At 33.9% G+C, this 11,734-nt stretch overlaps 3 protein-coding genes across 4 annotated transcripts in view; 2 read left to right on the plus strand and 1 right to left on the minus strand.

The window, feature by feature from the left end:
* The window catches only part of LOC144837559 (uncharacterized), a 33,963-nt gene extending 32,284 nt beyond the window's left edge, over window positions 1–1,679 (plus strand). Inside the window, exon 22 of the mRNA XM_078692732.1 lies at window positions 60–1,679. Coding sequence (XP_078548858.1) covers window positions 60–314 — 255 coding nt within the window. The 3' untranslated portion in view covers window positions 315–1,679. The remainder of the gene's footprint in view (window positions 1–59) is intronic.
* A 22-nt stretch (window positions 1,680–1,701) lies between these two features.
* On the plus strand, window positions 1,702–8,601 carry LOC144837573 (MICOS complex subunit Mic60-like). Of its 2 annotated transcripts, none has more exons than XM_078692757.1 (11): window positions 1,702–1,772; window positions 2,243–2,331; window positions 2,428–2,622; window positions 3,141–3,454; window positions 3,971–4,205; window positions 4,724–4,862; window positions 5,563–5,686; window positions 5,918–6,141; window positions 6,496–6,724; window positions 7,291–7,374; window positions 7,691–8,601. In XM_078692757.1, the coding sequence occupies exons 1-11, from the start codon at window positions 1,734–1,736 to the stop codon at window positions 8,227–8,229; spliced, it is 2,211 nt and encodes a 736-aa protein (XP_078548883.1). In that variant the 5' UTR covers window positions 1,702–1,733; the 3' UTR covers window positions 8,230–8,601. The 2 variants fall into 2 exon arrangements, with proteins under 2 accessions (XP_078548883.1, XP_078548884.1); XM_078692758.1 differs by having other exon boundaries at window positions 3,144–3,454.
* A 34-nt stretch (window positions 8,602–8,635) lies between these two features.
* LOC144837574 (uracil-DNA glycosylase-like) lies at window positions 8,636–11,668 on the minus strand. The gene is made up of 8 exons (XM_078692759.1): window positions 11,484–11,668; window positions 10,796–11,128; window positions 10,481–10,576; window positions 10,143–10,197; window positions 9,941–9,983; window positions 9,728–9,816; window positions 9,034–9,212; window positions 8,636–8,863 (listed from the first exon to the last, which is right to left on the minus strand). Exons 1-8 carry the CDS (start codon window positions 11,616–11,618, stop codon window positions 8,723–8,725), a joined length of 1,071 nt encoding a protein of 356 aa, XP_078548885.1. The 5' UTR covers window positions 11,619–11,668; the 3' UTR covers window positions 8,636–8,722.
* Window positions 11,669–11,734: the final 66 nt, after the last annotated feature.

An 11,734-nucleotide genomic window follows, 5' to 3' on the forward strand; every position in this document is an offset into this window, starting at 1 on the left:
TAATCTAAATGACTAATTTACAAGTAGAGCATCATCATTTTTGTTTTATTTGGTCAAAGGTCCTAATCAGTGAAATAACACCCAGTGATTTGAAACCTGCTAGCAATGGACTTCCACCAGCCAAGACAAATGGGACAACAGTTAGTGTGACCGGTGATAACAACACGCTGATTGTGGACAGTCAAGTTAACCTCTGCATTTGGCGGCAAAGATGCCCCTTGCGCACTCATGCTCCAGTAGTTGTAGCAATATGTGCAGTCTTTATGGCCATATACCTACTTGTAGGGTGCTGCAATTCTGTTAAGAATTTATGACAGCTTTACCTGTGTGTGGACTTGTTTATATGCTAAACAAAGCAAACCTGTATCATATCATATCATATCATTTATTTCGCCAAACAAAGTACAAAAAAAGACATAAAAACATTACAAAAATCATTAGGATCACCTAAAAGTTATAACCGTCGAGAGGCTCTCCACATAGAAATACTTACATAAAATGAATTACACACAAAAAAACATCATTTCCTAAAATATTAGGATAAAACATTAAAATTCTGCAATTGCATTTAAATAAAATATTGTTAATTTAAATAGATAGAGCTAAGAAATACCTTTAAAAATATTATATATATATATATATACAATTTAAAACAGATTGGTGAGATATTTCTTAAGTAGCCAGGGAATGAACACATTTTTCCTCTAGAAACCATGATCTGAAGTGATGGTTGACCTAACAACCTAGCTCATGATGATTTTGTCGAAAAAAATCCTCACATCCTGGCTATGGGCTTGAAATGATACAGGTCTGTAATGTAAATGATTGGTTAAGCGACCAAAACATAAAATTAGTTTTATATTGCTCATTTACAATATCAATGTAAATGTGTATTATTGTACAAAGAGAGTATGTATTTATATATTGCAAAATATACTGTAAAATACTAATAAGAAAATCAAATTTCTAATAAATCTATAAATATAAATCTATTTCTTTTAATAGAATATATAGTTGTTGGCTATTAATTAATATTTTCCTTTATTGACTGACCTTAAAACATGCAGTAAAAAAATTTAAGTTTTATACATGCATATATGGTATCATGTTCATAATTATTATGTCAAATGTTAGACACAACCAATATTTTATAAGCTATTTTAAACAATCTGTTTTGTTATGCAATATTTTTATACTATACATGGTATCTTTTTTAACCTATTATCGCAATGATATATGATATATATCAAGTGTGTGCCAAAGGAAAAAGTACTTATAATAATAATTATGGTATGTTAAAAAGAGTGTGAAATGTTACAGTGTGTTGGGTATTCAGAGTGTGTAAATACAGTGTATGTAAATTAATTGTTTATAAAATGTAAGAGCACAAAATAACTTACGTGTTAATTTAATTTTTTTTTTTATTTAATTAGTAATAATTATGTAAGTAAATAACATATGTCAGGTATTATTGGTCAATTTATTAATTGTAATAGGCCAATACACTGCAATGTATGCTGTTAATAATAAAAGATCCAATATTTTGAAGAATACACAAAGCAAAAAAACATGCAGAATGTTTTGTAATTTGTAAAAGTTGTAGAAAAAAACTATTTATATTTTCTTTAAAATAATAAGTACATTTTGCCTTTTATGTCAAAAAGTCATCGTCGATCTCAATTATAGGTGGCGTGCTTCGTTTCTATTTCATATGTACGACGTGCAGAATTAAAATGTGGCGTACCTCGGGAAAAGTTTCGAGGAACATTCGGGTATTTACATATTTCTTATTAGTTTAAAGATTAATTAGCCTCATTAAATAAATATAGGATCTTATATACATATCTACATTTTTATTAGACCCCATTTGGTTATGTATACGCTAGTAATGATGCACTAGGCTAGGCCTACTCTTGCTATTAGGTATAGAGACACCGGCACTTTGTACCGGCACCTGCCTTGCTTGAATGTGTGTTCGGTCGTATCTGGTCATTTCGATCCTGGTGGTGTTTATGTATTGCAAGGCATTAATGTTACTTGAAATTACTCCCTAGTGTAAACAAATAGTACCTTAATTTGCAATACGTATCCGTATTTAGTAGTCTGTTTAAATAGTTTAAATCAAAACTGCTACTACTAGCTAGGCCTAGCCCTAGGCCTAATTATTAATGAATACTTTTACTTTTTATATTTAAGACTTAAGTGACCAATTAACATTTGATTTACATAATCTTTATTTTAGGGGGCTAGCCAAATTTCCAAAAGCAATGCTCTAAAGTTAGAAAAATGTTTGATGTGCACAAAACCAGAAGCTCCTTTGCCACCAAGGAAGTAAGTGAATGTACCTTATTATTGCATATTTATTTATTGTTTTAATACAATACAATAATTAAAATGTATTTATCAATTTGTTTGATGTTCTTTCAGGTCTGGTGGTAGAACCTTGGTGAAGATCATCAGTGGCTCTGTCTTGATTGGTTGTGGTGCTGTCACTGGAACTGTTCTGTATGCGAAAAGTAATCCGGAATTTAGAAGACAAGTTGAGAACAATTGGCCATTTTTAAACCCACTCTTTGACTCGTTTATGTATGACCTCAATGAGGGCAAGAAAATCAAAGATGAGTAAGTTTCACAATTCAGGAAAGAAAATAATTCTATTCTTTTCTCTATGGTTTCACAAAATAAAAGTTACCTGATTTTACAATGAGTAGTTATTTAAATAACTACTGATAATAATTTATAATAATAATAATATAATGATATTCGTTCTTATAGCGCTTTATTACACCGGTCATTTTTTGATGAAACACGTATGAAAAAAATACTCCCATAATGTAGCTAGTAATCCGCGCAAAGTTGTATTTTGACCTTACCAGGTACCCATTTATACACCTGGGTGGAGAGAGGCAAATGTAAATAAAGTATCTTGCCTAAGTATACAAGCAATGCGGTGGGAGTTGGGTTCGAACTTACAGTCTCACGATCAGTAATCCAACATCCAACACACTGTGCCCTTGCCGTATAAGAATCCAACCTTCTTTCCATTGCAAATTGCTTAAAAATCAATGCTAGTCTCTTCTCTCTCTGAACATAGTAATCATTTTATCTATGATCTGACTATAAACATTAATTTATTTTAGCAGGAATTTAGATACAGGACCACTGATAAATGTCAGTAAGGAAAAAATCCAGGCAGAGAGTTTGATGAGGACGCCAGAACCGATTCCTGAACCAATAGTACCAAAACAACCACCAGTAACACAAAAATCTGGGGTTACTTCCAAACAGACAAAAGCTAAACAAGATGCAGATAAATTAGCTGCGGCTAAAAAGAAAGCAGAAAATGAGGCTGCACTTGAAGAAGCCAGGAAAAGAGATGAAGAGGAAAGGAAGGCGAAAGAGTTAAAAGAAAAAATGATTGATCAAGAGATAGAAGAAGCAGCTAATGCAGCAGGTATGCCCTGTCTACTATCTAACTTTATGTGACAAAAAAATATGATGTGCCAATATATGGACATGACTACCATATTTGAGCATATCACTACCATATTTTGGGCACACATTTGGACACACTTTTTTTGTCAAACTAGTTTCATAGTGTAGACCAGGCCTTGTCTTTTAAGGCGAGCAAGTGTGATCACTCACCGAACACACTCCTAAAACTGCCATTGAGGAGTGCAATTTACAACACGCTTAAATTTGGTAAACTTCTACACACCAAAATACAAACAGCACACCTGAATGTATTGAGGAGTGCAATTTGTAGCACACCTATAATTTTCGAGACGAGGCCTGGTAAATGGAGCTTTAAACCAAATTTGGCATAAAGAGGGAACAGTGTATTTATAGTGCTTTACAATTATTCATTTCAAATGAAACATAAATCATCTATGCATACCAATGGCAGTCTGAACAGACTGGCTGAAAACCCAGTTAGAAGGAGAAATTATTTAAGAAATTTTTTTTTTAGCTTATGAAGTAATAATGGCCGATACTATGAACACAGCGGTGAGCGTAACATTAGCAGCAATAGAAAGTCAGAAACTTGTGGCAGAGATTACGAAGGAACATACATCACTGATAAAGTCGGCTATGGAAGATGGAATGACAGAGGGTTCAGAAGCTGACTGGAAGATTGTTGTGAGGTCAGCGGATGTCAAGGAAGAAGCCGTCAAGACTGCTACGGAAACAACAAACTTTGCTAGGTATCATTAGTTCGTCATTTCGATCATACTATTGTATTTATTTATTATTTATATCTACTAGGTGACCTCTTCAGCCCTTAGAGGGCCCAGTTATAATCAGTGACGGTGACTGTGTGTATTAGTACACCGAGGTAACCCCTACTCGTCCCCAAAGATGTACTAGGTTCTTTAAAATGCACATGAGCCAGATGTATACACTGGACCTATGGTTTATAGTCCAAAATCCAAGAAGACTCGTTCTACCATGGAGCTAGTGAGCCTCGAACCCTTACCAATGTTATGGCTATGTAATTACGGTTCCACTGTCTTAACTGCTCGGCCACTCACTAGCAGTGGTTGGTATTTTTACTATACAATAAAATGAAAACATTTTCCAAATAGAATAACTAACCTTTTGCACTACAAAAATTGGAATGAATTATGTATTAATACAGCTAATATCATTACCATAATTGCATGGAACAGATTAATTGGTGAAATGTTGAATCTAATTGTTTTTGTTTGTTTTTATTTTGCAGAGAAGAGCTTGAGAAATTGAGAAGTGTGATTGCAGAAAGTAAAAAGACTAAGAGCCAGTTTGGGATTGGAGATAAAGTTATTAAAGCTGAGGAGAGCCTTATGAAGATGAATTATGAATTAGACAAGGCCATATCAGTGGTATGTACAGGACATTTTGATGTTGTTGGTTTTTACTTTAAGTGACAGTATATATGTGGTGTTATCATCTTAAATGCTAATTTTGGTTAGACATTGCATGTCTCACTTGTGTTCGCCACTCTATGTTTTTAGCAAGCATGTGTATAGGTCTGCATGTGAACAGTTCTGTTTCCTTTTTGATGTTTGCCATCCATGCTGTTTTCGGTTTTCCTTTTGGTCTTTCGTTGAGCTTCTCTGAGTGTGATTTTAGCTGGTGTATTTTCATTTAATCGAAGCATATGACCATACCATGTCAGCCTTTTCTTTACATCCTTTCTCCACTCAATCTCTCCTGTTCTTTTCTGCCTTCATTTTTTAATTTCTCCAGCAACCTTATACCTATTATTCTCTTTATGAATTTTCTTTGAAAGACATCAATGTCATGCTGTAGTAATACTGTCATGTAGTGAAGTAATCACCAGATTTAGAGCAGTTCAGTTGCAGGGATGCAACTTGCAAAAAGCTTATGATGGGAGGCAAAAATTTAGCCTAACTAGTGGGGTTTTAGTGAGTGCTCTTCTGGTGGGTGCTAGATTAGAATTAAGCAGGTTTGGGGTTGTAATATATATTGCAAAATGAAGAAGGAGACACTTCATTGCACAGTGGGAGTGGTCTTAATTGCTTATTCATTTTTTGTTTTATTATTTTTTTGTAAATACAGACATCATCTTTAGAGAAAGAAGGGAAGATATACAAGGAGTACAGTGACCTGGTGGAGAAAGGAAAGGAAGAGTTTACAAAGGAATTACAAAGTATTATGCCAGATGTGAAACTTGGTGAAAAAGGTATGAAACTTAGTCAATGTCAAACATCATAATTAAAAACTATGTTATACAAATAAACAACAAGTGTGGACAACACATACCAAACTTTCCACTCCCCTAGAGGGTCCCTTCATGTCGAGTGCTGCCACCAAACGGCGCCCGTTTGTCCATCCACATCGTCAGGGCTGAATGGACCAGTACACCAGGGTAACCCCCTAAAATAAATACACCATTTCTGTTGTTATATTATAGGCAAAAAGTTATCAGAGTCTGAATTGAACTCTCTGATTGCCCATGCCCACCGTAGAATAGAGCAATTGCAGAAACAACTAGTAGAGCAACAAGTGTTAGAACAAACAAGGTTGAAGGAAGCACTGGTTAAGAAGCAGGAAGAAGATGAAGAAAAAGCCAAAGATGTAGTCATGGCAGAACTAGAGAGACAAAGAGCTGAATTAGAGATTGAACTACATAAAAAGGTGAGGGCGATTGATAATACCACTGTTTTCTATGGACATTTGGCAGTAGTACATCAGTAGAGGGTATTATCATTTAAACCACAACTTATTCCCATATGCAGTAAAGCAGTAAATAAATGGTTGTAATTCGAAAAAGCAAGGGAATGTCGGGAAATTAAATAGGATTTGTTGTTTTGATTATACTGTCTAAAGCTCTGTCTACACTAGACCTATCAAACTAACAAAATTGACAAACAAAATGTGATGTGCCCAAATATGGTAGTGATATGGACACATTGCATTTTTTGTCAGATAAAGTTTGATAGTGTAGATAGATCTTAACACTGTTTTGTTTATTCATACTCTCTGTTACAGTTACAACAACTAGACTCTGATTATGAGCAAGAAATGCGAATGCAATTGAAACGACAAGCAGCAGCGCATAGTGATCATATATCAGAGGTGCTAAAGGTCCAAGAGAAGCAGTATGAACAGAAGATAAGGCTGCAAGATGTAGAGATCAGATCTGAGGAACAAGATAAATATCAAACAGAGCTACAGATTGCAATGGCTAAGCTTAGAGGTGTAGAGAAGGCTATTGAAGGTAATTAAATATCAGTTCAATGTATTTGAATACAGTAGTCCATTACTCTCATTACTCTTTCTATATAGAGTTCTTTTAAATCATGAATCAAATGTTTACATTATATACACAATGACAGATCCAGGATTTTGAAATAGGAGGGGGTGGGGGCCTAAAAATGGTGTAATGAAGGGTGGACCCCCCCCCCCTCTTTTAGGTCTTCCCCTGTAACATTGTTCCCTAATCTTGTCTCTAGTTTTGGCTTATTTGTACTATTTCACTATCTTTCAGTCATATGCAATGCATTTGATATCCTAGGCATAGAATTAGGTGAGACCGCATGATATTCATACTGTATATTATGCGCTTCTTATTCTGCAAAAAACTTTCGTTTTTGTATGTTGCCACTGTATATTATTTTTAGTATTTTATTGTTTAAAACTAATAGTTTTTGTGAAGTGGAATTGTATCCCTTGATTGAAAATTGTGTACCTTAGCTTTATAATGTGGTAATAGTAAACATATAATAATATAAGTATTTTTCTTGCATAAAATAATAAATTATTATTATTAATATATTTTTGTAGGACGTGCAAATCTAGAGAAGCAAAACAAGAAGGCGCAGGAGTTATGGCTAGCCTGTGAAAACCTCAAGCGAACTATAGAACTAGGTGAGAATAGTGTTATTTAAATCCACTGGTTGTGTTCTGATCGTTTGTGTGAGCTTGCTATGGTATCTGCTTGGTTTGTGTCCTTGGTGTGTTGAGATAGAGTTGACTCTCTTAACTCTATTCAATTTTATTTTCATATGAGTGGAATGCACCTATGTTGGAGAAACTTAAATAAGCCCAAAAAGAATTCAAAAAGTATATATATATATAACTGAATATTTCAAATGTAGTCAACAAATAAATAATTAAAAAATTTAAAAAAAAATCTAGATTCAATCTTTAATAAATGTTTTATTTTGTTCTTTTGTTTTATTAGGACGACAAGATGGAAAAAGTTACGAAGACAAGTTAAAACCATTAGCCAATGAAGTTATTGCTGTGAAAGAAGCTGGTGACAACCACCCGTTTGTGGCATCAATCATTCACACCCTCCCGGAAGAAGCTCTAGCTCGAGGTGTCATGACGGAAGATTCTCTCAAACAGAGATGGAGACACGTCCGTAAGGTTTGCAGTCGCATGTCTATGATCGATGAAACTGGCGCAAGCTTCTATAAATATATTTTATCTTATTTTCAATCATTTTTACTCGTTGGGACACGGTGTGCCCCAGAGACAGATGATGAAATTTCTTTAGATTCTCTTGATACGTTTAAATTATTAGATTTTGCGACGCACTATGTTGAGGAAGGTAATTTAGAACAAGCTGTCAGATTTGTTAATCAATTGTCTGGTATGCCAAAATTAGTAGCATCTGATTGGCTGAAAGAAGCAAGGCTTTTACTAGAAATGAACCAATCGGCATCCTTATTGTCTACATTCGCAACAGCGTCAGGTGTTGGTGGTCTGCATTTGTGATCTTCCAGAAATAATTAATAGAATATAGATATTAAAAGAATGACAAGTAAACCAAGCATACAAAAAAGGTTTAGTCAAAACTGTATGTTTAATGTGCACGTTGATGAATATAAGGACAGCATATCATTGTTTCCAGCAAATTATCTACAATAGAGTACATAGTCCTTACCCGCGCAGACCGCAGTTCTTTATAAAAACTATTTTCCCGAGTCCAGCACAATCATTATCTTTTTTAAAAGCATGTTTATAAAAGACGAAAGAAATACTTTTCAAATACTTGATGAACTTATAGTTGAAATATTATGGTTACCTATGTTAACTGCAATATGGTTCTTTTCTGCTGTGCTGTAATAAAAAAAAATTGTCAAACAACTATTTTGTCATGAAAGTTTAGATACATTGTCTATGAGTAGACCTATAGTACAATATTTACAAATGTGTTTTCGATTGTTTATCTCAAGGTACCAGTTGGCGTTCGAGAGAAGTGTTTACATTACAACTGTTTCCAATCAATAGGTGTTCGATTGCTCTTCTCAAGGTATTCATTTGCTTGAGAGAAGTGTTTACAGCCAAAGAACCCCCTATGAGCAGACAGTGGCGAAGGATGCACACTTGTCAATACTTTGTGTCGTTTCTGAAAAGAAAAGAGTAAAGAAAACTTTTAGAGCACTTTTGTTTAGGTGTAATAACTCTCATACCATAAATGGTATCCTGCTGTTCGATTTTTCAAAAGAAGACACTAGGCTTCACAACCTCTCCATTATTAAATTGCAGACAATGCTAACAAATATAATGTTTATGTACCTTGTTTATAACTTTCCCTTTTTTCTGAGCATAAGCACCCCAAAGCATAAACACCACATCGTTTAAATTGTTGTTGATCCAGCTAATTACTGCATCGGTGAACTTCTCCCATCCTTTATCCTTATGGGAATTTGGAGTGTGGGCACGAACAGTGAGAACGGCATTGAGTAAGAGCACACCTGAAAAAAGAGTTGGGTTTGAATCATGTAAAGATATATTCTCCCCCTGAATTTTGTTGTTGTTGTTGAATATGCCATTTTAATTTCACATAATAGTTGGATCAAAAAAAAAATTATTTCCCAGAAAAAAACTAATTTAAAGCAAAAAATTGCCAGCAAATGGGTTTTTTGTTGAATTTAACCATTTATTTTGTCATTTTATAAGTGAAAACTTTTTTTTCTAGGTTTTTTTCTCTGTGATTAACTTAGTCTGATTTTGTTTATCTTCATTTTTCATGTTTTTGGGGGACAGTACATCTTAAGTCAAATTCACTTCTTGTTCTGGTGATTGGAAACAGTTGTATGTTGGTGGTACAGTACTTATCTGTAAGAGACTGCCATAGTGCCTTGACCATTCATCCAATGTTTGTGAACAAGTTTGGATTCATGTGTCTGAACACCTCTCTCTCCATTCCATGTTGACAACTTTTTTGCTGTATTACCTATCATGTATTATATAAACGTTCTTTTCATACCTTGTTTAGCCCAACCAGTCAAGTTGCCATGCGATGGTCTTTCAAATCCTTCAATGTCTTTCTCCAGTTCTTTATACATATTAATAAGACTACAAAATAATAAATTCATTAATTACTGCTGTGGTTTGTATGGTTAACATTATTAATACATTATGATTATTTACCTGGAGGAGCAATGTTTAATTAATTTATGATTTGTTTTAAAGAACTTACCTTGGTGGAGGGGCTATTCCATGAGGAACACTGAAGCATAGCCCTAAATTGTATTAAAAAAAATTGTACCATATTTGAAACAAAAATGAAACAAATAAAACTCCATGAAAAGACTGATTACTATTAACATCACAAATGTTTACTATTTTTGTATACAAAACAAGCTGAACAAAAGCTTTAAAAAATTACGATCATAGCTTACCATGAGCTTGTCCAACATTGTGGTATGGGTCTTGTCCGAGAATAACAACTTTAACCTGATAAATTGCAAAAAAACATATAAAATCATCCTTTATTCCAAACATAAAAAAACAAAAGAATATAACAAACATCCCAGGTCACAGCTTGGGGGACCAAGCATATGAAGGGCAAAACAAGACAACAAATACAAAACACTTAAAATAAAAAGGTAAAAGTAGAAGAAAACACATCATGCAAAAAATTGTTATAACAAAAAAAACATAGATTGGAGATGCCAAATTGATAACCTTGCTTTAATATCTAAGCTTATTGATAGTATCATACTGTTTACTCCCTTACATCTTTTACGTTGCACATTTTCGTCCAGGAATAGACTTGATCAGCTGGTGGAAATATTCTTTGAGATTTTCTTTCTTGGTCTACAAATGCTTGTAACTGAAATTGATAAATCAATATTTCTATTTAGAAAAATCACAATATTAATATCACAATAATTTAGGCATTTTTCAGGTTCTGTACTGTCTGTAGTAAAGTATGAAATTAATAAATACAAAAAATTTAAATCAGGGTTTTGCAAAAAATAGATTAGTAGGTTAAGATTAAGCATAAATGAAGGAGATAAAAAACCGATTGTATAAATTATATACAACTTACATTAATATAGTAAGGTTTCACAAATTGTGGTGAAAGGGCTTTTAACCAGCTATCTCCCATCAATGATGAGTCACCACCAGATAATCTTTTTGCTCGTTTTTCCAAAGCTTCTGTCCGTTTCTTTTCTATAGCATCCTTTTGTTCTTCTGTTAATGTTGACCCATCAAACACTGTGTCCTTTGATGTTGTATTCTGTCGCTTGTTAGATAAAGAGTCCTCAGACATAGGATTTTGACATTTCTCACTATTTTTTTTTTTTTCTAATTTTACTTTGTTTACTTTTTCTTCTGTCAATGTTTCTTTGTCTGTCTTAGGGGGTTGGTTTTCATTATCCTATAATAAAATTTAAAAATGAAAATCACAGTCAGAGAAAAAAACACCTAAATAAATAGGCCTAGGCCTACACACTATTAATTTCTGTGGCATGACAGAGAAAAGGCATTATTACGTATACGGTTGACAAACAGTGCCAATGAAAAACAATGAATTATCACACCCAGTCCCGCCGTGCCAATAGAATAAATCGTAGAAACAGTTGGCCATGCCTCATCCGTATCTGAACCCTACGAATCTGTATCAAGCTTGTGGAACTATAATAAAAATACAGAAACCCAAACATATGCACCCCTCTTTGCTGTGAAGTGCAAATCTGGTGTGACAACAGCAGCAATCAATGCTGGATACAAACCTCTGCTTTCCTCTTAATTCCACAAGTATTAGAAGTAAAGAAAGATGATATTTTTCGTTGCCCGGACATGTTCGATAAAATTAAGTTTTTAATGTTTCTAAGACAGAAAATACTGTTAGACTTCTGAAACAGCATGTAGAAATTTCGCGCGGATTTTCACAAATTGTTGTAGAACTAAACCAATCAACCATGAAGAAACATGTTTAACTGACCAATCAATCAATTTGTTTGTGTTGACGCCCACCCTGTAA

The sequence above is a fragment of the Antedon bifida genome, chromosome 3 (assembly GCF_963402885.1).
Source record: "Antedon bifida chromosome 3, ecAntBifi1.1, whole genome shotgun sequence".
NCBI lineage: Eukaryota > Metazoa > Echinodermata > Crinoidea > Comatulida > Antedonidae > Antedon > Antedon bifida.

What these genes read in the sequence shown, in the direction of transcription:
- LOC144837573 (XM_078692757.1), top strand. Translation starts at nt 1,734, where the DNA reads ATGTGGCGTACCTCGGGAAAAGTTTCGAGGAACATTCGG. An exon ending in GAAACAACAAACTTTGCTAG is followed by an intron (nt 4,206 to 4,723) that starts GTATCATTAGTT and finishes TTTATTTTGCAG; the next exon opens with AGAAGAGCTTGAGAAATTGA. An exon ending in TGTAGAGAAGGCTATTGAAG is followed by an intron (nt 6,725 to 7,290) that starts GTAATTAAATAT and finishes ATATTTTTGTAG; the next exon opens with GACGTGCAAATCTAGAGAAG.
- LOC144837574 (XM_078692759.1), bottom strand. Translation starts at nt 11,618, where the DNA reads ATGCTGTTTCAGAAGTCTAACAGTATTTTCTGTCTTAGAAACATTAAA. An exon ending in GAATTAAGAGGAAAGCAGAG is followed by an intron (nt 11,129 to 11,483) that starts GTTTGTATCCAG and finishes ATTTTATTATAG; the next exon opens with GATAATGAAAACCAACCCCC. An exon ending in GACTGGTTGGGCTAAACAAG is followed by an intron (nt 9,213 to 9,727) that starts GTATGAAAAGAA and finishes CTCTTTTTTCAG; the next exon opens with GTGTGCTCTTACTCAATGCC.